The sequence below is a fragment of the Mya arenaria genome, chromosome 4 (genome assembly GCF_026914265.1).
Source record: "Mya arenaria isolate MELC-2E11 chromosome 4, ASM2691426v1".
NCBI classification, from domain to species: Eukaryota; Metazoa; Mollusca; class Bivalvia; order Myida; family Myidae; genus Mya; species Mya arenaria.
In genome coordinates, this window is record NC_069125.1 from 40,631,233 (window position 1) to 40,656,386 (window position 25,154).

Consider the following 25,154-nt stretch of genomic DNA (forward strand, 5'->3'; position numbering starts at 1 on the left):
CTACATAAACCACGTGAGCACCCGCCTAGTCAGACTACATAAACCACGTGAGCACTCGCCTAGTCATACAACATAAACCACGTGAGCACCCGCCTAGTCAGACTACATAAACCACGTGAGCACTCGCCTAGTCAGACTGCATAAACCACGTGAGCATCCACCTAGTCAGACTGCATAAACCACGTGAGCACTCGCCTAGTCAGACTGCATAAACCACGTGAGCACTCGCCTAGTCAGACTACATAAACCACGTGAGCACCCGTCTAGTCAGACTACATAAACCACGTGAGCACCCGCCTAGTCAGACTACATAAACAGCGTGAGCACCAGCCTAGTCAGACTACATAAACCACGTGAGCACCCGCCTACTCAGACTACGTGAACAGCGTGAGCACCAGCCTAGTGAGACTACATAAACAGCGCGAGTACCCGCCTAGTCATACAACATAACCCACGTGAGCACCCGCCTAGTCAGACTACATAAACCATGTGAGCACCCGCCTAGTGAGACTACATAAACCATGTGAGCACCCGCCTAGTCATACACATAAACCACAGGGGCACCCACCTAGTCAGACTAAATAAACCACGAGAAGAAATTCAGTTTGTACCGCTCCAAACGGTTTCGAACAACTTAAGTTTTCGGCACTTCAAAGGGTTTGGTTTTGTCATCTTATGTTCGGGCCGACTGCCTGTCGTTTTTTGAGCGTAATTTTAAGCTACTTTGATGTAAAACCAATGTAGATGAGTCCCAATGGTATGAACCCGCCTCTTCAGTAGTGGCTTTATGTTGATATGTCAAGATTTATACCAATTCGCGATTTGAAATTCATGGATTTGAGCGGACTAAAAGCCACGATCATTTATTGCATCAAACACTTGAAATGCCAAGTCCATTTGAAAACTGTATTTTTCATATTATTTTTTTGGAAAACCAACTGATTGTCTTTGACCTTTGAGGACAGAACGAATAAGTTCCTTTACTAGCTTAGTAAAAGCTACTAGAGAAGATTCATGGTCCTTGGTCAAGCAATTTTTAGGTGATTGTGCGGCCATTTGTTTCATAACGCTGTTGACCATGACATTTTTCCAACTGATCCGACACAGTAGTGGCCATCTACATGTTGTTCCGTTTTGGTTAATAAATGACACATCATGTATATACTTTAAAATCTAAATATCGTTTTAGAATCAAGACCATCGCATGTCAATGCATACCGGCCGCTGTTTCAGCACGATTGCTCGTGCTTACCGTTTATGCGTCGTCTCAACATCTCTACTTTTAGCGAACGTTTTTGATAGTTTATCGGCCTCCTTCGCATTGACATAGTCCAGCTGCAATGAAATGGTTTACGGTTATGAAATGGCACAAATGGACTTCAGTATATGCTCTTGAAAAAAAACTTGATTCCGATTAATGTCTTAGTTATATGTATGTTAGGATGCACCAAATCCCACCGACTACGTCATCTGATCATATTTTATAGAAATGCTTGAATTAAAGTATTGGAAACATTTCAAATAGGTGAATATGATGTTTGTAGTATTGATTCTTCATCGATCAAAGACAGCGTTGTAAAGAGTTTAACTGTCCCAATATTGAATATGGCTATACATGTTCGTCGGTAAACTATTGTGTACATTGGAGTATTTTGAAATAAAACTCGGCTAATACAATGGATCAAGGTAAGATTTTTTAACCTTAATGCTTAAAATGTAAGAAAATACTTTTAACTATCCCGATATTGAATATACATGTTCATCGGTAAACTATTGTGTACATTTTAGTATTTTAAAATAAAACGCGGATAATAAAATGGATCAAGGTAAGAATTTTTAACTTTAATGCTTGAAAAATAAGAAAAATACTATTGTATTGTATTGGCTGCTTGTATCATTAAAATAACTCACATTAATTTGATAAAACAAGTTTTATGTTTTATGGTCGGTAAGTAAATGCTTGTCGCAGGTTCCATTATTCTAACAGTTTAAAAACCATCATAGGCCAATGGTATCTGATTAAAAGACAGTGTTTTTATCGTTTTGATACAGGACATGGTGGATTTTCTTCCGGTAACTCTTACGCGACAAATTATGGAGTGGGAGGCGGCCCATTTAACACACAGCATAACACACTTGATGGAGGTGGTTTTCCGCCGCCGCCGCCGTCCTATAATGCGGCGATTTCCGGTCAGTACAACAACGTTTCATACACGCCCCAGCATGGCATGTTTACCAACGGAGCGACAGTGGCGCCATACCGAGCGCCGGGCCAGACTGTCGGAAACGTCACTTACGTTAACGGCGTCGGAGGACAACCGGCAGTTATAGGACAGCCCGCCAGAAGGGTACATGTACTTATATATTCAGAATATTTAAACGCTTAAAGTTTTAACACGTCATGATATTTTTTGTTTGCTAAAACTCTAACACACATAAAAATTTAGCTTAATATCATGCATATAACATTAGGAGTAGAAATTGAAACATTATTAAGGTGACGCTCAAGTTACAAACTTGCCTATGTTCAAAGAAAAATTATACATTACATATTAAATGATGATGATGAAGTTTGGTGCATATGACTGTTCGACTAAGGAAAAGTGATGGGACCTAAAACAACAACTTATATTGTGTGTCAAGGAAAAAAAGAGAAAGCAATAACTCCTTATAATAACCACAAAACCCCATTCTACCAACTTGAAGGTAGTTGTATCCTTTACCATATCACGAAATATCAAACATATTACCATTTAAGTGTGTTTGGATTTGAGTCTATACGAAACCTTATTTTCTGATAATGCTTGTGTCAAAATTAAACATAATTTTGCCCCAGTTTTCCTTATTCAGCAGACTACAACGAATCTTAAGACCCTTCTACTTCTGTCATAGGCTGTACTATATTTTGTTAAAAAATAAAGTAGAAGAATCCGGCAATACCTTTCTTTTTGCACAGACTGCCAAAATGTGCCGACCATTATGCATGTTTTGGTGAATACGTTGGTACAATAGGACTCACGAGTAGTTGTCTGAAATGGAAAAAAACAACACTTTTTTCTTTACATATTTTTTACTTTGAATGTCACGTGAGCGTTCAGTTGGAGTAAGTGAGTTCCAGATGGTTCTTTTAAATAAATGTCTTTCATTGAGAGGAAAACTTTCACAACGACAATGTTTTGTTTGATTTTTTTTAAATGAACAAGTTCTGAACATTTTCGAAAACAGTAATAAAATCTACTTTTCTGAAAAGGTTATGAAAAAAATATATAGGCTTATAAACGATACAGCAGTTTTACAATGCATTTTTCATGCATTTTACACTTGCTGACTGATTGTAATTTTCTTTCCCTTTTCGAAATATTTTGCTTAATTAGTATCAAATTTGTGCAGACATAATACCAACATGACATGACTGTCAAATATAAAATATAATGTCGAAGGCATAAATGTTGTAATTCATCGTTGAACCTGTAAACTCCGATGTAAATATTAGCGTTTTTAAATGTATTACTAGTAATGGTTATAGATCGAATTTGACAAAGTCAACATAGGATTCATTTTCTTCATTCTCTTCTGCATACATCCAATATAAATATTTGAACTTATGTATACCTTTAAAGTTTAAAACTGTTTAATAACCTGATAGAGCAAAGCAACGAATACAATTTCACTGTCACTTCTACCGATCCACTCTACTGCATCTGAAAAGAACGAATTTTTTTTCTTTGAAAGTTTACCCTTTCGAATTCGGTCCATCACTTCATATACAAATATACAGCTCGGTTCTTTTGGTCTTCCCTCATGAATAATTTTGCTTATTTTGTTTCCGAAATGGTGCATTTTTATGTAATTTACGCATATATTTTTTTCTACGAAATTGCCATGACGTTTACTTTAAACCCTTTTTTTGGTGGTAGGGAGGGGGCGGGGGGAGGGCGCCGGATGCCCCCATCCCTTCCCGCCTCCCGTCAGTGAATACTGTTCTTGCAATATATTTAAACTCTTAAGTTTTGAACTTTCAATATTATCATTATTTTTCAAAATATACAATTTTTATTCTCTTTTCAGACTACCTGCACGCCGTGTGTGCTGATCTCTGTGATAGTCGGTTTTGCATGCTGCATCTTCGTCTTGCCAGCTGTCATAGTTGTGGCTGTGATACTTTCGACAGAGGACGACTACAGCGACTACTGACCGAGTGGTGCTCTGTCAGTCGTCTCGGTCATCGCCTTAATGTAATAAAGTGTGTGCCCATACATGTATAATTCTAAATTTTGTTTTTAAACCTGATGTCAACAAGAGATGGTGCGAAAAATACATGGCACCAACATTACGCTTTCGGTGGAATCTGTTTTGTTTCAGAATCTGCACATTATACACGTGAACCGTACATAATCAACGTCAGATTCGGAAACTGATTTTAGTGGAAGGAGCGTAACTTGATTAACTTCTTCGAAATTTAAAGTATATACACCCATTTTTAACAATTCATTTGGTTAGTTTTTGTTAATATAACATATTACAAGAGGTCGCCGCACATACTGATTAGATAGTACATTTTATTTCTGTCAAACTTTACAATGTATATTGGATATCTTTTTCAAAGGTATTTTATTTATTAAAATTAATGATGGTAAATTAATACAAGGTACATATGACAAGCTACTTTTATGAATCTACCCAAACCACCTATATAATCCATGCGGGGTGACTTCTCAGTATATGGCGCGACTTCGTAGTGGTGCGAGTTTGTGTTGGTAGGACTTCTCCTCTTACCATATTACATGGGTTTGCCTGTAATCATCATGGGATTAATACCAGTAGCAATCGGGGTTTTTTTTCGTCCAAGGCTTGGCAAATGTTATGGTCAAAAATGGACCCGCTAAAAATGCGCCCTCCATCTAAAAGTCGATTTTAAAAGCTTACTATGATACATTGATGTTATTATGCTTATTTAAATTATTGCAAAACCGCTGGACGGTTTATATCGACAACACTATTTCTTGTTGAAATACAGTGAGTTCTCAGGTTGTGCGTGTCCATTGTCACTAGCATGAACAGTCATGTTTTGCAGAACAGTGCTTTAAAACGAGATCAGGCTATTAGAATAGTGCTATTATTTGTAAATAATAATTATGTCTTATATTACAACTTGTGCTATATGTATAAAGACAAATGTTTACCTATTCTTAAATATCAGGGTTTTATTGAAGGCCATTTTTACATAACCATGTGCAAGTACATTTATTAGAGACAAAATGACAAATGGGCCGATTCTCCAGAACTTCATTAAAGTTAACAACGTTGTTAAAGTCATCGTTATTAACTTCCAAATATGAATTGCTTTCACACTTATTATCAGCAGTATTCCTAACAAGATTCGAGACAACAGTTTTAGCTGTACTTGTTTATTTAAATATATGAGCAGCTGAACACATCATAAAATAGTTCGACTTACACAGTCAACAACCATGATGTTAATCAAATTGTTAACTTTAACAAAGTTCTGAACAATCGGCCCATTATTATATATCATATGTTTATTAAATTGTTCATTTATTTAAGTTTTTCATTGATCTGAATTAAAATATATTAAACAATGTGTTTTTTTCCCAGTCATAATCTCATTCCATCTGGTGCATTTTAATTTTATTCACATTTCTATTTTTCAAGTTGAGCCTTTTTGCTACCATTTTTACATGCATTCAGTGTGTGTTTTGCTTATTGTTCTATTAAAAAATGTTGAAAATAATTATGTATTTTGTTAAGTTTAATAAAATTGCTACAAAAAGCATTTAACAAATTTGTGTTTGAAAAACACCATACAACATATTTTACCAGAAAATCAACACTCTTTAACATTTAACAAGGGGTAAGCTAGTCTTGTGTCAGCCCGACACCAGGGGCACTTTTTCATGCAGCCTGTCAACATGGGACACTCATACTGTTATATTCCCAGGAAACACACTAAAGCTTGATGTATTTACAAGTTGTATAAATTAATATCAAAATGATAAAAAAAAACTGCACAATTATCATTATTCTGTTGCTACATGAAATACCATTGCAAAATTACAATCATTACCATAGTTCTCTACTCACATGAGAGACATCAGCATGGTAACTTATACTTTTAAAATGACTGTTGTCTTTTCCATATTTGGATAAACAATGTATGTTTGGCCTTAGTTTTCTAGTGACATGAAAGAGCCAAAGTATATGCACTGTCACAATGTGAACGTGAGATGAGGGAAATCAATTTCTCTGTTAAGTCATCCTCCTCCCGCCTACATGCCAAGACCCTGCAGTGCTTCTTAATGTTAATCTTGAATGTGGCACCGAAGAGGGTGTCCAGAAATGTTCCGATCTCTGGTGACATCAGATAGCCTCATTATGGGCACTGTAACACTGTCTGAGTGCCATGAGGGAGCTCAGTGTCTCGGCATAGTCGTCCTCTTCCATACCACACGCCAAGTACTTGTGGTGTTTCTTCATGTTAATCTTGGAGGCCGCCTGGTACAGACTGTCTATTAATGTACCAAGCTCAGGTGTACTTTGGAGTGATGTCATCATTGGAACACTCTCTACACCACAGTCATCCGGACGTTTTGCTCGGCTAACATATCCAGTCTTTGTTAGCTTATCACTGAATATATGGGGGAATGGTATAGATGTCTTCATAGGGGAATTCAAACAGTTCACTGCAAAGGGGCTGCCAGCGAACTTCTCACCAAGAAAATTTCTCATGACTTCTTCTCTGTTTGTGAGGCCTGCTAGGAAGTGGGGAAGCTTTTGTAGATCAGACGTTGAGGGTACTTGTGAGGGCTTTATTCCCCGCAGAACCACAGATTGCGCAAATGGGGGATTAACTCCTTTTAAGTGTGGAGTCAATGTTTGCCAGGGGCAGGAGTTCAGATCATCCGTGTACTGTGCAAGAAAATCGATCAAACTTTCATCCTGAAAGATACTGAGGGGTAAGCTTGTATTAAGTGCTCCTAGTTTTCTTCCTTGGAGATTGAATGAATGCGTAATGTCTCTCAGATTTATTGCCCCTGTATCCAACCTGTATGGCAGAGACATCGTGTCTATAGCTGATGCTAAAATAGCACTAGTGTGATACGGAATTGACTTATAGTTCAAGCTTGGGAACATATGTGGTCCTTCCAAGACTCTCCACAAACCTTTCGCAAGTGAGGCTGGTACAAACAGGGAACTGTGAGAGCTCGCCGCCTCGTATGAAAGAGCTGAATTAATAATTCTTGTTGCTCGTGCCGCGGGTGTGTCATCAGGAAGTCCTGAGGGAGTAAAACCAAATGTTAGAACACCCTTCCCCGGAAATTCATCCTCTATGTACTTCAGTAGTCCAGTACCAAGCCCACCAAATCCATCATGAGTGTCCATAAGTACATGAAAGCCTTGCAAGTTGTCACACTCCTCTGTGAAAAAGTGCAGGCGATCTTCCCAGTCACAGTTTGTCTCATAGTTCTTCAAGACACTTTCCCCAAGAGGAAACAAGTCAAATGCGGAAAGTTCATCCTGGTGCTTGTATTCTTCAACTACATGTACAGACTTTGGATGAAAGTGGGAGCCAAGGAAATCTGACCAGACTGTGACCTGATCATCAAAGCTATTGAGATGTTTACCCAATACTGGGCTAGGTTTCACTTGTGTGTGGTGTTCAGACTTCTTCTTCTCTTTCAGAGCTTCTATATCATCCTTGTCATCATCATCATCATCATCTGAAAAATTGAGGTTTTATGTAAATATATTTAATAGTAGTATACCGGTACATACATGTATTCCAATAAAAAAATATGGACATGATTTTTCAACTAGTCATATACATGACTGTATATGTCTTGAAAACTCTTCTATCGATAGATATTTATACTTAGAGTGTATCATAAAATTATATATATTAATCTCTTTTCCATTGTCATTTCCACACTATTACTTAAATATTAATGAATGAAATTGTTTAAATAGTTTCTAGGTGGCATCATATACTTTATGTTCTTTTACCAAAGCCTAACTACCGGTATATGGATACAATAGCCAGGCCAAACACTAGAATCGCATCCAGTGCACAAGGACAGATTATAAAGTTTGATAGTCAGTTACAAACCTTTCAGTATAGATAAGTACCATTTTACATTTTCATTAATAAATTTCTAATACTACTTAAACTTAAAAATGACCTACCACTTTCATTTTTTATATGACGGTCAGAACTGCCTGTCTGACTCCAACCTCCATCTAGCCCCATCAGGAACGCGTTCTTCCCCGCAGCCTCCTCCGTGTGCATGGTGACATCGCCAGGCCACAGTATCTCCTCTCCCTCTGTTCCAGTATCATACAATTCACCCTGCTGTTTCAACGTCTTCAAGCTACCCTGAAAAGAAACGGATGAAATTTGTTAAAAACACAAAAAGTTTTAACAAGTTTATCATCTGCTTTATGGGCTTCATGGTCACAGTGACCTTAACCTTTGACTCGATGACCACCAAAAAATCAATAGGTGTAACCTACTGGTCCGGCCCAACCTCCAGGTTAAGTTTGAGGGCCATGGGTGCAGGCATTGTTGAGTTATCACTAGGACATGCTTTGACAACCTTTTACCATTAAAGGTCACTGTGAACTTGACCTGATGACCCCTAAAATAAATGGGGGTCATCTTCTGGTCAGGCCCAACCTTCATGTCAAGTTTGATGACCATACATGTATGTCCAGGAATTGTCGAGTTATCACTCGGACAAGCTTTGGTCTACTGACAGACTGATGGACAGACCGACCGACCACCATGTGCAAAGCAATACATTCCCTCTTCTTTGCAGGGGGGCATAATTAATCTATCCAATCCCTACCAAGATGGTTCCTATGATATGATTCCAGACAAAAAAATCTAAGATTTGACCAAGTGACCTATTTTTTGACACCACATGACCTAGTATCAACTTCATCGAAGAGTGTATCAAGGAAAACATTCTGATAAAGTTTCATGAATATTGGACCAAATATAATATCTGTAGTGTGTGCCAAAGATTTTCTAAATTTAACCTAGTGACCTTGTTTTTGACCCCATGTGACACACATTTACAAGAGGTCAAGATTTTATGAAGTTGGGCATTCTGAGTAAGTTTGAATATCATCTGACCAATCAGTAGCAAGATATGACAGAAAAAAATGAGATGGACAGACAATGCCAATACGATATGCCCCTCCCGAAATCTTTGATTTGGCCGGGAATAATTATGAGAATTTTTATAATGGAGTAGTTTATGTAGGTAGTGGATGGGAAATGTTATTTTACGCGAAACTAAAATGACTTGAGAGTTGCAACTACAAGAAATAATAACAAATCTATTCATGAGTAGAAAGGAGACAATACCTTTAAGTCAGAAGCAACCAGTCTGGGTGTAAATGTGATCTGTCTCCTTTGATTCTGTCCCTCTCTATACAAGACATCATGATTCACTTCTTTCTCTGAGGCACTGGCAGGATCATAGATGAAGGAGGATTCCTGTATATTCCATAGATGTGTTCCTACAAAAGCATTTCTTGCATTATATTTGAATACAGAATGTGCATGATGAGTGTCTCAATCACTAAGTATATGGACGATACAGCACATCCCTGATATGGCCTAGACAATACAGAAAAAATCGGCCAGCCATTCAGCACAGAATTAAAGACCATATGGCCAAGTTTGAAAGCTGTTATGGCCTAGATTGGCAGACGATATGGCCCACAGGAATGTGACTCAATATATGTCCCTGAACGTGTTCACACGGCGCTCTTGAGGTGGAAATTTCATAGCGGTAAACAAAGAATTGATGAAAATATCCGTTATTGTAGCTGGTATGCAAAAATATGACAGACCTCTCAATATTGACAACATATTTTGAATACTCATAGTTTCAAAACTATTATGAATATTGAAAATATAAAAACAGTCCCTAATTATGCATATGCTGTTTTATTTGTATACCAATTTTCAGACATTAACTCAAGAATTTGCTCAGGGTCGGGTTCCACCTTAAGCAAACCTATTTTTTTCAGGCCTTATGGCAATTTATGTCAAGATACTGACACATTTGATAATTTCATTGTTTTTGTCAGTATTTTTATGAATATGTCATTTAATTCATCATTTGGAAATAAAACAAACTTTAGTACATCAATTCAGACCATACAATCATGAGTCATATTCCTGTAAAATGGCCAAGCCTTTTCAGCCTTGATTGATAGATCCAATGCAGCCATGCTTGGCTGATCCGATACAGCCCAAATTGGTGAAGCCAATAATGGGCATTCAGGGACACTTTTTTTGTAATTTAGATATTTTTTATGTTTCCCTGTAATGGAATAAACACTCAATATATATAGCCCGGAATTAACTTAACTGGGTTTTCCCATGCCGGTACAAATAAAAGGTGAATATCAAGCTATTGAAATTCATGTAACAGTCCAATGACTATTGTCTCAAAAGTAACAAGTGTATATAACAACGGTTTAATTTTGTTTGTACCAGAGGATTAGGCTGGGAAAACCAGAATAACTATAATTCCGGGCTTAAACTATTGTAATTCTGTTCAAATATGCATATGGCAAACAAACATAAACCCATCTAATAATAGATTTTTTATAATATTACAAATGTCCATTTTGAAAGATGTCCATGTAGGTAACTCTTGTAACAGGAGTCAGGAATGCACTGACAAGCACATTAAGAACCACAATGGTAATAAGAGTTTACACTTTTTTTGTTATTTTTGGTATTTGGTGTTCATGTGAGTTTGTTTTTTTTGGGGGGGGGGATGATTATTTTACAGATGTTGTTTTAGTTAAACCATGAATCATATATTCCTTAGTGAGGCTTACCGAAATTAATCTATCCATCTATCTATCTGTTATTCTCTTTATTTCCACTCGAAAGTGATTTAAACATATTTAACAAACAAACGGTCATATATACAGTATGTACAGCAATATATATTACATGTTACAAGGCACAAAGTAATTACACAAGGATGACGATGTTAATGTAAAATTTTTGTAAGATAAAGCATATACTTTAGAACTGAGCTTATATTTTCTGAGTTTGTGGCTATTATCATTAATGCGATGTACATTACACTGAATGCTTATTTCTATCATTTTATTTTATTCTAAGAAAAGAATAAAAAAATGAAATAGAAAAAAGAATCAATATCCAAAAACATTTCGTGGCACCTAGTTAAAAAATTTGCCGAAATTGAAATACAAGTAATTGAAGGTGCTCAGGAAAATATGCTTTTATAATAATACCTTTGATGTTACTGCATCCGTTTTAATGTTCAAAAGCCTTAAAACGCACTGAGACATGCAAAATAAAAGGATAACCAAAAACAAGAGCTGTCACAGTATGTGACAAATGCCCCCGAATGTGACATTGACCTACGAACAAGGTCAGTACATGAAAAGTTGATCTTGCATTCACGTGTCAAATACATATGGCAAATTATTTTAAATTGCCTCTGAACATAAAAAAATACCACCCATACTTGACTTACACTGTTATGTCCTTATATTCAGAATTCCCTTGTGAATAAACACTATCTTTCACCTTAGAGGAAGGGACATGGGTCTTGCACAAGACACGTCGTCTTCATATGTGGAACACATGTGGCAAGTGATTTTAAAATCTGTCCATACAAGGGAAAGTTACAGCCCGGACACGACAACCTATACTCTATGTCCTTTTATGCAGCACTCCATTGTGAATAAACACTAAGTGTGACCTTGACCTTTGAGGTAGGGACACGGGTCTTGCACGCGACACGTCGTCTTGGTATGTGGAACACATGTGGCAAGTTATTTTAAAATCTGTCCATACAAGGGAAAGTTACAGCCCGGACACGACAACCTATACTCTATGTCCTTATATGCAGCACTCCATTGTGAATAAACACTAAGTGTGACCTTGACCTTTGAGGTAGGGACACGGGTCTTGCACGCGACATGTCGTCTTGGTATGTGGAACACATGTGGCAAGTTATTTTAAAATCTGTCCATACAAGGGAAAGTTACAGCCCGGACACGACAACCTATACTCTATGTCCTTATATGCAGCACTCCATTGTGAATAAACACTAAGTGTGACCTTGACTTTAGAGGTAGGGACACGGGTCTTGCACGCGACACGTCGTCTTGGTATGTGGAACACATGTGGCAAGTGATTTTAAAATCTGTCCATACAAGGGAAAGTTACAGCCCGGACACGACAACCTATACTCTATGTCCTTTTATGCAGCACTCCATTGTGAATAAACACTAAGTGTGACCTTGACCTTTGAGGTAGGGACACGGGTCTTGCACGCGACACGTCGTCTTGGTATGTGGAACACATGTGGCAAGTGATTTTAAAATCTGTCCATACAAGGGAAAGTTACAGCCCGGACACGACAACCTATACTCTATGTCCTTATATGCAGCACTCCATTGTGAATAAACACTAAGTGTGACCTTGACCTTTGAGGTAGGGACACGGGTCTTGCACGCGACACATCGTCTTGGTATGTGGAACACATGTGGCAAGTGATTTTAAAATCTGTCCATACAAGAGAAAGTTACAGCCCGGACACGACAACCTATACTCTATGTCCTTATATGCAGCACTCCATTGTGAATAAACACTAAGTGTGACCTTGACCTTTGAGGTAGGGACACGAGTCTTGCACGCGACACGTCGTCTTGGTATGTGGAACACATGTGGCAAGTTATTTTAAAATCTGTCCATACAAGGGAAAGTTACAGAGCCGGACGGACGGTGCGATTTTAATATGCCTACCTTCGGGGGCATAATAAATGTTACAATTATATTAGAGCTGTCGTATAAGTTTTAAAGATAGTACTCATGAACAAGCAAAAAACATAGAAAGACGAACATAGTACTATTTTTTATGCGAATAATCAGCAGTGAGAGGTCCTTTGTGAGTGCAAGTCTATTAAGTCTGTTTGCACAATGCATTGTGAAAATATCTACAGACTGCACGGATACGTGTGTCTGTATGATCACTCGGTGCAACATGTTCATGACGAATCATGCTGGTACAGTAGTAGATAAACTCTGCACTATTACATGGGGTCTCGAGTCTGTTCATTAACACTTGTCTCTCGGCGGAAAGCCTTGGACACGAAGAAACACGATGGACGTCGACGTCAGCTGACCACGCAAGACATCGAGTACATATCCCGGCCTGGGGATGTCTTGTGTTTGTGAGGAACGGATGGTTGATATCGCATGATGTATATCTTCTCGTGATTTCGCAATTGACCATCTTAAGGACGGGTAGACACGAGTATGGAAACTGCTAAAAAGTTGAAACTCCGGGTCGCCGGTGACTCTGGATTTCCATATATCGTTATAGAAGCCAGTGATAGCTGTTTTGATTGACCGTTTCCAAGCAAGTTTTGTAGGAAGCTTTGCTGTACATCTGTAGGTGTGTATGTGCTGTTCCATATTTGCTAAGGATTTTGAAGATGTCTGGGATAAAGCCAAGTCGAACACCTTCTTCACAAGTAGTGATGCATTTAAAGTGCACAGTTTGTGGAAAAACATGAGCTTTCGTAGGTCGATCTGTGATACAATAGAAAGCCATCCCAACAGACTGAGAGCCATATCAGTTCGTGTCCTCGTGTTAAGGTTTTGACACATCTTAGCCGCGAGACGAACGTAACGTTCGAGCTTCGTAATGTCAGATTCAGTGAGTGACGACCATAATTCAGAGCCATATAGAATGGTTGGTGTAGAGATTTTTTGCACTAAGCCAGCAAGCATTAGTGGATTGACATCGTAGACTGACTCTCTGATTGTTAGCAAGGAAAAGAGAGATGATCGTCCTTTTCTTATTCTGGCGTCAACGGCCATGGCACATTTACAAGATCTATGGATTTCTATGCCGACGTGTGTTGCTGACTCTGATTGGACAAGCGTTGTATGGCCTACCACCAACGAATCGTTTACTGTTTGACTATTTCCGAAGATTAAGTATGAACACATGCTTTCGTTTAACTGATAGCCCCATAAATTTGCGTAAGCAACAACAACGTTTATTTGGGCTTGTAGCGCAGCTTTGTTCAATGATATCAATGTGAGGTCGTCAGCAAGTGTCGGGTTACCAGTGTTTATGGTTCCAATGTAAGATCCATGGGGAGAAACCTGTAGCTTGTTTAAGAGTTCATCAATGAAGAGAAGATACAGCCATGTTGAAAGTATCCCTCCCTGACGGACGCCTTGACGGACCGGAAATGGCGTCGACTGTATACCGTTTACTAATACCGTGCCCTTTAAGTCTGTATAACAGTTAATGAGTACTCTCAGCATTATACCACGAATTCCATAGTCATGAAGTTTAACAAATAGGGCTTGGTGCAATACATTGTCAAAAGCACCGGAAGTGTCTAGTGTTGCTACGTATGACGGTGAGCCGTACTCTAGGTTTGTGAATTTAGTTTCCTGAAGAGCAAAGGATGCTGTTATCGATCCAAGTCCTTTTTGATATCCATTCTGTTGTGCATTTGGAAATTGTTTTTTAAGTTTAACTGACCATGTTTGAAGGCGTTTATGCACCAGTTTTTCGAAAGCTTTGTATATCACAGGCAGTGATGTGATAGGACGGTAACTTTTACATGCAATTTTTATCTTGTTCTGTTTGTGAATGGGTATGATAATTCCCAATTTGCAATCTTTTGGTATATACGAGGCTTTTATCATCATATTAAATAACACTTTGAGATAATATTGTAGAGTTGATCCGCCATGTATTAAGTGCTCATTCACAATTTTGTCATGACCTAGCGCTTTTCTTCGTTTCAGTTCTTTCAATATGCCATTAACGTCATTACATGTGACGTCACAAGTTAGTACGTCATCCGACAAGTAGTCATTGGATTTAAGAAACGTTTGTATTTTCTCAGCTAGTTTAGCATGGAAAATAGTATCATAATTAGGAAACTGTTTAGGCGAAAAAACATCTTTATAATAATCGCTAAAGGCATTTGAAATGTCCTGGGGGTCTCTAAAAGTTTTATTATTCCACTGAATTTCGTTAATAGTTTCTTTTGTCTTATTCTGATTCTGCTTCGAGCGGACAAGTCTCCAAAACAAACGTATATCACAAGTTGCAAACACGCTTAAGTTCGTCATAAAAGTAATTGTCACATTGAGACTTTGCCTGTTTTTGAGTGTTAATAAAAACATGTTTTGCCGCTTTATAATAGTCATATAAATGATGTCCACTTTGCCTTATAGACCCATTTTCTACCCAGCGTTTTCTGGCCGTGTGCTGTACTGAGTGCGCTGATTTTACAACTTTATTCCAATACGGTTTTGTGTGTGCGTAGAACCGTGCCTGCGGTAACGCTTGAGAAGCGGCACAGATTACTTTTAATATATGAGAATACAACAATTCAATGGTATCTTCGTCTGCACATAGACGATATGTATTTAAAGTTTTTAGATATGCTTCTAAGATGTTAACATAATTCTCGAAGTTAGCTACAGAACATTTGTTCCATGTGATATAGTTCTCGGCATCTTGGACGAAGTGTGAGCAGGGGATGTCCAGCTGTGTAAGGAGCGGAAGGTGGTCTGAAACCGTGCAGCAATCGTCATTTAGCACCCTGTTGTTAAGAATAACATCTGACTGCCACGTTCCGATGACGACGTAGTCAAGCGTTTTTCGTGTTGGTCGAAATGTAAAAGAGTCGGTGCTTTTTGTTGGTACGACCATTAAGCTATTATTTTTCATAAATCGTGTCAAAAGATTTGCCCGTTGACTGTTGTCGGAAGTGACGTCGGCATTTAGGTCTCCACAGAACAAGATTACGCCTTCTGAAGAGTACGCATCAAACAAGCCTTGCATATAGTCCAGACATTCGATGTAATTGTCGATTTCATAGTTTACTGATGGCATGTATACAGCGAATATAAAAACTGTCAAATTATGTTTTGAATATAGTTTTAGGCCACTTATGTTTGAGCAGTTTTGAATTACTATAGGTTTAGTCAAGAAAGATAGAGACTTTTTAAAGAGTATGCTAGTCCCTCCTTTGCCACATTTCGCGTTTGGATCAGGTTCCGGGTTACAGACGGTGATAGCGTCGAAGTTTTCCTCAGGAAAAGATTTGATTTTTGGAGTAGTTTGTGTTCAGTTATAACTGCAACGTCTACTGAATATTGGTCTAACATATAGCTCAAGCTTCCCGCAGATGACATTACTCCTCGTACATTCCATGTGAGTATACTACAAGTTGATTTGTGTTCATAATTAATAAGAGTAAGAAAATAGCATAGTTAGTCAAATTGATTTTACTTTTGTATGTATTCATCATGTAACTCAATCAATGTTATAGCTTTGATTCTGTTCACGGTCAGCAGTGGTATAGAACATGTTTTCCCACTCCAGCTCTGAGTACCAGCGCCTACAATATACCTTTCGCGGCCAGAACGTCTTTTCTTCAACTTTCTCCCAATCATTTTTGTAAATACTGTGAAATCATTAATGTTCGTGGGGCATTAATGTTCGTGGTTTTCGTGGGTTGGGTGATCCACGAATTTAAGATCCCACGAAATATAGACCCTTTATCCACTTATTCAATTGCCTTGTTACGTACATACTCTAGTATATGATTTACAGAGGTCGCAGTATACAATGTTAAAACCTGTCTCACTGTATAACTTACGATTATTATTCTGTTAATATATTATAACTGCCTTTAACAAATAATGAACCAAATCAATTAAATGTGTTTTATGCAGCAAATGACAGTTATAAGCATGTGTTTAAACGTGTGCTGTTAATGAAAATCTCAAAGTTTACAAGATGTGTGTGATGAGTGTCTGTACTCGATTTTTTTATTTAATGAATAATTAATCGATTACTAGTACATTGAAGGTTACTATGCACCGAACGTGACAATATACGCACCTTTTCGGTGTTTTCACAGTTTGCAAAATTCTTAATTGGCATTCAATGGCTTCCGCTGCATTTATGATCAGGGTACATCTTCTTTTATTACCTTTATTCCCAATTAAATCGATAAGTGACCTGGGTATATGCACTAATTGGCATGTCGTACCACATTAGCGAGTGTCATAAACCAATGACGTAGAAGACGGAAATCACGGGCCAGCGCGTGGATATTATGCAGACGACCTAGGATGATCGCATCTTCGATTATCCACGAATTCAAGTACCCACGAAAATGTTTTTTTTCGGCAAACCACGAAATTTCATGCCCACGAACATTAATGATTTCACAGTAGTTATCTTCGCAGCCAATGATTTTCGCCCGGTTTCTATGATTCGGACAGTTTCAAAGTTTATGTTTCTATCTGTAAGAAATTTTATCAGCCCGGCCCGGTTGGACTCTTTCCCTATACCACCAACGTAGTATCTACGAGTATGCCCTGAGCTTACAGACCGGCTCTGTGTCACCGTCGCTTTTCTGAGCTTCACGCTCATTGTTTTGTATTTCTCCCGAGAAAACTGTCTCTCCGGCTTTTTGTTGTTTCACCTGATTGTTTCATTTCGTAACACGAACTGCGATTGTACTTGTGGGTCCTTGCGGGGGTTGTCGCTTTACAATATCTGCGTATAAATCCTGTTCGTTAGTTGAAATCAGCTCCGGTTCTTGTGGGTAAGCAATGACCGACGTGGCTGTTGAAAACTGTGCGTCGTTGTTTGTCTGGTTCAATTTTGTTGCTACAAACAGAACGGGTGGTTGATCATGTTGTTTCAGTTTATCTGTTGAGTCTGCTGTTTTGCCTTTCGATGATGCAACGTTATCACATTTACAAGAAACATAGTTTACATTTTTCTTTAGAGTGTCGGCTTCACTCAGTAAATGATTTATTAGATTAAGATGGTAGTTAAATGTTCTGTTTGTAGCACTGACTAGTTCTGCACAATAACCTTTCATTTCGTGCAAGTCGCCGTTCAGTTTATTGATGGTGTCCTTATCATTTGCTGCTATATTCTCTAGATCATCGACTCTTTGAGTGAGAAGGTTATTTCGCGATGAAGTAGGTGCAATTTCTCGCTGTAAGAGTGCTAGTTCGTTATTGTCTGGTTTAGCTTTTCCGCACAACTCATTTTTTGCAAATAGGTCATTGAGTATCTTAAAGTCCTTGTTGTTTATGAAATTTTGTAAGTTATAACAGTCTTTCGCATATTTAGTATGGCTATTTTCATTTTCGGTCGATCTGCGTTGCATCAAAGTGCCTGTTGGACAAGATGGGATTTCCTGGGCTTGTTTGTATAAAATGCTCCGATAAAGGCAGATATCATCATCATTTTTATTGCACATTTGTATTAGTTTTGTGACTTATAGCGCTTTAGGGAGATTAGTCAGTATATCATCTAGCAAGGTATAATATTGCTGGTTAGAGATCGGTTGGCTGCTAGGCATATCAAATTGGGAGTTTTCAGCGTAATTGTCTTCGAGCAGAGAATCATCAAATTTGTTTTCAAACGACTGTGGGAATGTAACCTTGCTTGGCAAAAGAGGCACATTTGAGGGCGATACTATTTCCCGGTCCCGGTCTCATCCGGTCTCTGTTTTCAAAATTTTATAGTAGGTATCGGCGTGATCGTGAAGGTGTGAATGACCGCGGGGGGTAATAGGATTGCAAAAGATTACAGTTGATTAAGAAAACAAACATTAGATATTTGATGATAATTATTTCATTTTTTATATCAATAAAACAAATAATAAATTAAGGCAAAGATAATAAAACCCATAAAATATACACATGTACTAAAATTAATGTCATCAATAACAAACACATTGTTTTTTTGTTGTTTTTTTTTTTTTTTTTTCTATATTAAATTCAGTTATAAGTATACTAATGATAAAAGTAATACAAATGTAAACAATGCATGAATACATGTAAATCAATTTTGCAAGTCAACTCAGTACTTCAGAAATTCTAACATTTTTTGTTGAAGTGACACTCGTATTTGTAACTGATACAAACACATTCATAACAAACATAAATTTTGAGTAATAAACCTTTAACTTTTTACTAAATAATGCATTTATGCAAAATATAAATAACTGATAACAAGATTGTAACCGTGTAGCTGAGTACGAAAAACTATTAAATGACTGGTGAATGCTTAAAGATTTAAAGTGGTCAACTATCATAACATAAGGTAGGAATATCGTGTTTTTTCGCTTTTCTTTCAAATTCAACACGGTGCCCATTATGAGATATGTATTCAACATGTTTGGTAAGTTAAAAAACAACAACATGAATTGTAGTATAAATCATTTGGGAGTAATAGTGCATCTTTAACTAATGATTTTGTTGCAGGAGATGCACTGCCACGACCAGTTGTCTAATGTATTTCTGCCTGATTGTCTATTTTTAATTTTTATCCCGACGCATTTCATGTGGACTCTTTTTCTGCATTTTCAATTATCGCAAATAACTAAACTAACGACGAAATCTGGCATTTCAAATGAACAGAATGTTTTTATTTTGAAAGTCTTAGGGATACCAGAAAACGCTGCCGATCGCGACTTCTCATCTTTTTAGGAAACAGATAGACACTAACAACGAACTTGACATTTGTATTTACATAGCCATTCTTAAAACAAAATTCAACAGCAGTTGCAAAGACACCACAGTCATGTACATTTGGTTGTTGTTGAACTCGCAGAACCTCATTTGCTGAGATTTGTTACTTAAAAAAAATTCTGTTAGTTGTATTTGAATATTGTTCTTGGGTTCTTGGGTAATTTTATGTTTTCACCTCAATTGTAAAAGTAATAACTGCTTTCTTTGGTCGTCTGTATGCTAGTTGTCAAGTGATTCGTGCCATCAAAGAAAATTTGAACTGAGGATGGTTGTTGTTTCCAGGTCATTCATGTCGGAAAAATTAGCTCATTTAGCTAATGTTTCTTGATAAAAAGTACTCGACTTTAAATAAAGATTCATGTATCTTGTATCTCTTTCATTTATAAAATAGCCTCCCGAATATTTCAGTAGGTAATTAATTATTATTATACTTATTATATTTTCTCAAGGAACTCCTCATAACAGGTTTATAACAATACACAATAATTTCATACCATAAAAGGTGTCAATGCATTAAACAACGCGTGTCAGGGATTAGCGCCTGTCCCTAGTTAAGGACATGATAAAAGGATAAGCCAGTTTTATTACACACGCACGGCTACTGTTCGGTTCATATATTTAGTTATGCCTATACCTATATTTTCTCAAATTCATATTTAGTATAGAAATATTGATGTTTATTATAAAGGCAATGATACAGAATAAATGATGGTTATGCAAAGGCTCTAATGAAGTTTAAAAATAATATGATTTTAACATATAGCCAAATTTGAAAATAAATAATACAATCAGCATCATATTTCTTAAACAGTAGAGATCATTGCAAAGTTCCAGTAGACAAATAAAATATATTTTGCTTAAGGTGTGTTATAATGACGAAGGCATTCGTATTTATTCAATGTTAGCGATTAGCACGAAAAATGGACACGTAATAGTTTACACCTATAACAAATTGCATAAACAGTTTACACCTATAAAAAATTGCATGAATTAAAACATAATGTTCATATATTTTATTCCATTTTGTTTAATATAAAAGCAAATAAAATTGTCAAATTAGTTTAACATACATCGGCAACACAATCCGCTGCCCGAGGCCATAAGTTATGATACGGGAATTATGAGACCGGATGAGACCGGATTTTACGAGGAGAGACCGGGAAATAGTATCGCCCCACATTTGATAATGTAGTAAGGTCAGAACTGCAATCATTATAATGGCAATTTATGTCTACATGTAGGTCGACAGGCATGGCTTGAAATAAGCACTGACCTTTCCATTTTTATAGCAAAGTAGTAAAAAAAAATATATATATATATATATATATATATATGTGTGTGTTCTAATTTTTAGTTTAGAAACTTTAAAGCTTTATACATAAGCTTACTTTGACACCATTTTCCAATGATGAAAATAATGTTCTTATATAAAGCCAAATAAAAAAAAATATGGGCCTATCTATTTCAAACTTTGAATAGATCAAGATATTTCAAACAACCAGGCCAGGATTCATCAGATCGCTGGGTTGCATTCAACATTCAACGACAGAGTAATCTATGGATGCCACTAGCTTGCCAATACAAAAAAATGTAAAAAGACTTCAAGTGTTTATTTATAGGGACCAAGATTGTTGGACCAATCTGGGTCATATTGTTTTAAACCTTGACTCTATACAAAAGGCTGTTGTCCTGAGCCAGATGACTCCAAAAAGTATACATAAGTCTACTTTAAACAATAAGTTGAAAAAAACAAGCAGGGCAAGGTTAACTCTGAGAGTGAGAGTGAGAGGCATATCTCTAAGACTCATTTTGCTACTAACAACTTATACCCACTTTACTCATTCTAAAATACCGTCCAGGCATTTTTTTAATGATGTTTAGTCCAGGCTCAACATTATTAAAAAAAGCCTGGACGGCATTTTAGAATGATTAATACCCATTCGGGCATTTGTATTTAACGACAAAATGAAAAAAAAAAATTGCGTGACAGTTCAAGAGAGACATAAAATATAACCATACCAACAAAATTGGAAAAATGACCAATTTGAAGCGTTACTATTTCTTTGACAGACATGTTGTGGGTGATGGTATAAATTATAAGACAAGTAAATGACTCTTCACCGTATAAATAATCTAGATTGCTCAGGCGCTTTGAAAAACACTGCCTTATAGTAATATATTTTACATTTATATATTCAAGTCTGAATTTTGCCAACAAAACATTTGTTTGATATTTTTTGGATGAAAGATCAATTATTTTGTGAATAAATCAGTGAAACTATAAAATTAAAGAACATATTTTCAAAATCATTATTTTATAGGGATGCGTTTTCTAGACAATCAAGCCTTTGCGTACATAGATTGAAAATGAAAATGTTGCCTCAGTGTTGACATTTTAACCTTACACTTTCGAGCATTAACTGTTGCAAATTGCATTATGGTGCTTGCCAGGAGTGCACGATTCCTAACTAGAACGGTTCTTGTGAAAAACAACGACATCGATAAGTCATATAACTTATTACAAGGGTGTGTATTTTGCCGGCTACTGTATGATTCCAGTCATTGTTCATCATTCCATCCAGAAAATAATCATTCATTTTTGTAATATTAAAGACATGTGAAGACACATGCACTATGTAATAAATAACTAATACTACTATATTATTCAGTGGGCACCATGTATCAAATATTATGTTGTGTCGGTTATGTACACATTCCGTTGGTTCTGGAACATGATGAATGATGTAGCGTCATGTACAGCTACTATCAGTTACACGTTTTTGTAATGCATTTATTTATGATCAATTTCTGGGTGGATTCAGGGTTTCCGCCAGCCCTTTATGGCTTGTCGGGCCCGATGTGCCTTCCGCTGGCAAGGCCTATTACCGACACGCGTTAATTATGCCGACATGCTTTAATCCGCGTAGCGACAATCCTTATCAAAACAATCATCAGTTTTGACAATACACGATTTTGTTGCGATTACAACGGTTGCAACGGTTGACTGACAGCCAGAAGGCGTGTCGGGACTATTACTACATTTGTATCAGCCATTCAGGATCGACGACAGCATGAAGGCGTGTCGGTGAGGTTCAACAGTGCCAATTAACCAAACTCCTCCTTTTCTTTATCAGAATGGGAATGTGTGAAAAACACCACCGTTGTAATTGCGACCTTCATCCCTATAATCATCTATGAACGCAAAGTAAACAATTAGTGTTAATTGATTTCGGTAACATAAATCATGTGTCGTTTTATTTTGTTTCTTAATCCCGAGTCTGTTTGTCAATTATTAAATTATAATTGAGAACCGTGTTAAGATATCTGTGTTATTATAAACAAGGGTTATGCTATGTCGTCATAATTAATTGAGTCGCGTTCCCGTCTTTAGTTTAAAAGTGTAAAGTTATATTTTGTGTTGCTTATTATTAAACTTTGATTATTTTATCGTTCTTTTAATTTATTTAGAAAAAAGATAAATAAATCTGAAAATACACATTACACTCCCTTTAAGTTATTATTTAGCCAACCCGGCTTTAAAAATATTAGCTGTTGCAGCTTTAAATACGAATACACGAGCAGTCGCTTTGCTCCAGGCTCTTTTGTGTTCCAGCATGCAACGTGCTTTACACGTTTGGATGTGACGTCAACGGTGTCAATATAAATAATACCGGCACTAAACGAAACATGAGTCGATCAATATCGTCGATATTGTATTGTCGGAAAACTTGAGAAATACCAATAATTAAGGAAGAGAAACCATTAAACCTTTTCACAAATAATTTTAATGTTAATCAGACTTTAGTTGGTAATTCTAAATCATAGGAACATAACTGTAAACTTGTTTAAAATGCAGGAAATTGCACCATTTTGGATACGAAAATAAAAAAAACCTCCCCTTCCGACATGCCTTATGAAATTCCTGGCGGAAACCCTGGGATTGATGAACAATGACTTTGATCATGGTTACAACACATTTATTTTTTGTCAATAATAACATTTTATTTCCAAAATTTGAGCCATTGTGGTCATACACTGTACCATGCACTACAGACAAGTATTTAAGAATATTATATATTATATTCTTCAGAGCTTTGAATAATGATGGGGTCATGAAAGAGGAGCGTGATCGAAGAAGATTTATTCGGCCAACTGAAATGAGGAAGCAACTCAGTTATGACAGATGCAAACGAATCTACAACTCCGAAATGAATAGAAAATTAAAATTTCTCATGTGCAAAAACAGGGTTGATCCTTGCCCTAGATAGCATCTTCTACTGTGAAATTGAAACCACTGATTAATATTCATCTTTTCATAAGATAATAATCATTGTTTTGAGCTGAAAAAATGGATACACGTGCATTCATGTTTGAATATGTATTTTTGTGTTACAACTTAATATGACAATGTTTTAAAATAAATTTGACATGCATCATTTTATGTTATAAATATTGCCTTTCCTGTAGTTTTAAGGCTATGGGAACACATTTGTGTAAATTATAAATGAAATCAAATATGATATACTAGAATATAAGACACAGATTTATGGCCAGTCCCACAACAGTGACCAAATCCACAGATATGGTCAAAATTTAACCCCGTACCATATAAACAGTGTGTCTTGGGGCAGCAGCCCCAATCTTAACTTCTCATAAAATTATTAAAAAGGATACTAAATGTTTTATCAGTATATCTAGTTTAAGTAATGTTTTAATTATTAAATATAATTAGTTCATTATGTGCCTGTACAATTCATTTTTGTTTTTTGATGGTGATTTAATTTAATAAAATAATTATTAAAAATAATTGGCAAGGAAACCACTCCAATTTTATTGACAGACCCTATTCAGGTAACCAAGGTCTTACACCATATACATTATCTTGGTTTAATATTAGATGAAATCTTATAAAGATGAGCGACATCAAAAATAGCCAGCGTTGTGGGGATGTTTCAGTGATTTTCCTCCATTGTGGATTTTAATTTTGCCATAGATTTAAGATTCTGTAAAACAGTAAATGATTAACATTTGTTTCAAGCTTATAAGACTTAACTATCAGGCTTTGAAGATGAGAAGCATTGTCTTTCTTTGAATTTTTCATACTGAATGGGTCAGTCAAATGCTTCTGATCATGAACATATGCACAATTTATATGCTCTTAAGATACATCAAGGAAAATGAGTTATAGCACACTGCATTACCCGCTTGATATCTATCATTTTGCCAGGTTTCATTTAATTACTCCGAATGTTTTCAAGATGTGCTTTAGTCTGTTTTCCAGTTTTGACCCATGCCCTATGACATGTGAACTATTCAATATAGTATTATGAAACATACCTTAATACAGGGCTTCCATTAAGAATTTGAAACTCGAAGTATGAACTTCCTTGACATCAATAATGAGAGTTTTCCTCTGAAATATGGAAGTTGAGGCCTCTATTGTCCAACTAGATACTTAAAATATTTAATAATAATAAAAAAATTGTTAACAATAACTTGGGAACTTTGCAAGAAATTATTAAAAGAG

At 36.6% G+C, this 25,154-nt stretch overlaps 3 protein-coding genes across 5 annotated transcripts; 2 read left to right on the forward strand and 1 right to left on the reverse strand.

Moving 5' to 3' along the window:
- The first annotated feature begins 1,549 nt into the window (after positions 1-1,549).
- On the forward strand, positions 1,550-5,215 carry LOC128229977 (uncharacterized). Of its 2 annotated transcripts, none has more exons than XM_052941920.1 (3): positions 1,550-1,686; positions 2,053-2,348; positions 4,069-5,215. In XM_052941920.1, exons 1-3 carry the CDS (start codon positions 1,677-1,679, stop codon positions 4,192-4,194), a joined length of 432 nt encoding a protein of 143 aa, XP_052797880.1. In that variant the 5' UTR covers positions 1,550-1,676; the 3' UTR covers positions 4,195-5,215. The 2 variants fall into 2 exon arrangements, with proteins under 2 accessions (XP_052797880.1, XP_052797881.1); XM_052941921.1 differs by lacking the exon at positions 1,550-1,686 and adding an exon at positions 1,695-1,826.
- On the reverse strand, positions 5,187-21,770 carry LOC128229976 (protein misato homolog 1-like). Of its 2 annotated transcripts, none has more exons than XM_052941919.1 (4): positions 21,647-21,770; positions 9,389-9,543; positions 8,206-8,392; positions 5,187-7,739 (listed from the first exon to the last, which is right to left on the reverse strand). In XM_052941919.1, exons 1-4 carry the CDS (start codon positions 21,699-21,701, stop codon positions 6,379-6,381), a joined length of 1,758 nt encoding a protein of 585 aa, XP_052797879.1. In that variant the 5' UTR covers positions 21,702-21,770; the 3' UTR covers positions 5,187-6,378. The 2 variants fall into 2 exon arrangements, with proteins under 2 accessions (XP_052797879.1, XP_052797878.1); XM_052941918.1 differs by having other exon boundaries at positions 8,203-8,392.
- A 189-nt stretch (positions 21,771-21,959) lies between these two features.
- On the forward strand, positions 21,960-24,063 carry LOC128229978 (28S ribosomal protein S21, mitochondrial-like). The gene is made up of 2 exons (XM_052941923.1): positions 21,960-22,153; positions 23,718-24,063. Exons 1-2 carry the CDS (start codon positions 22,065-22,067, stop codon positions 23,893-23,895), a joined length of 267 nt encoding a protein of 88 aa, XP_052797883.1. The 5' UTR covers positions 21,960-22,064; the 3' UTR covers positions 23,896-24,063.
- Positions 24,064-25,154: the final 1,091 nt, after the last annotated feature.

What these genes read in the sequence shown, in the direction of transcription:
- LOC128229978 (XM_052941923.1), top strand. Translation starts at nt 22,065, where the DNA reads ATGGTGCTTGCCAGGAGTGCACGATTCCTAACTAGAACGGTTCTTGTG. An exon ending in TCATATAACTTATTACAAGG is followed by an intron (nt 22,154 to 23,717) that starts GTGTGTATTTTG and finishes TATATTCTTCAG; the next exon opens with AGCTTTGAATAATGATGGGG.
- LOC128229977 (XM_052941920.1), top strand. An exon ending in TAGGACAGCCCGCCAGAAGG is followed by an intron (nt 2,349 to 4,068) that starts GTACATGTACTT and finishes TTCTCTTTTCAG; the next exon opens with ACTACCTGCACGCCGTGTGT.
- LOC128229976 (XM_052941918.1), bottom strand. Translation starts at nt 21,701, where the DNA reads ATGTCTGTCAAAGAAATAGTAACGCTTCAAATTGGTCATTTTTCCAAT. An exon ending in TCATTTTTCCAATTTTGTTG is followed by an intron (nt 9,544 to 21,646) that starts GTATGGTTATAT and finishes ATGCTTTTGTAG; the next exon opens with GAACACATCTATGGAATATA. An exon ending in TCATATAAAAAATGAAAGTG is followed by an intron (nt 7,740 to 8,202) that starts GTAGGTCATTTT and finishes TCAATTTTTCAG; the next exon opens with ATGATGATGATGATGATGAC.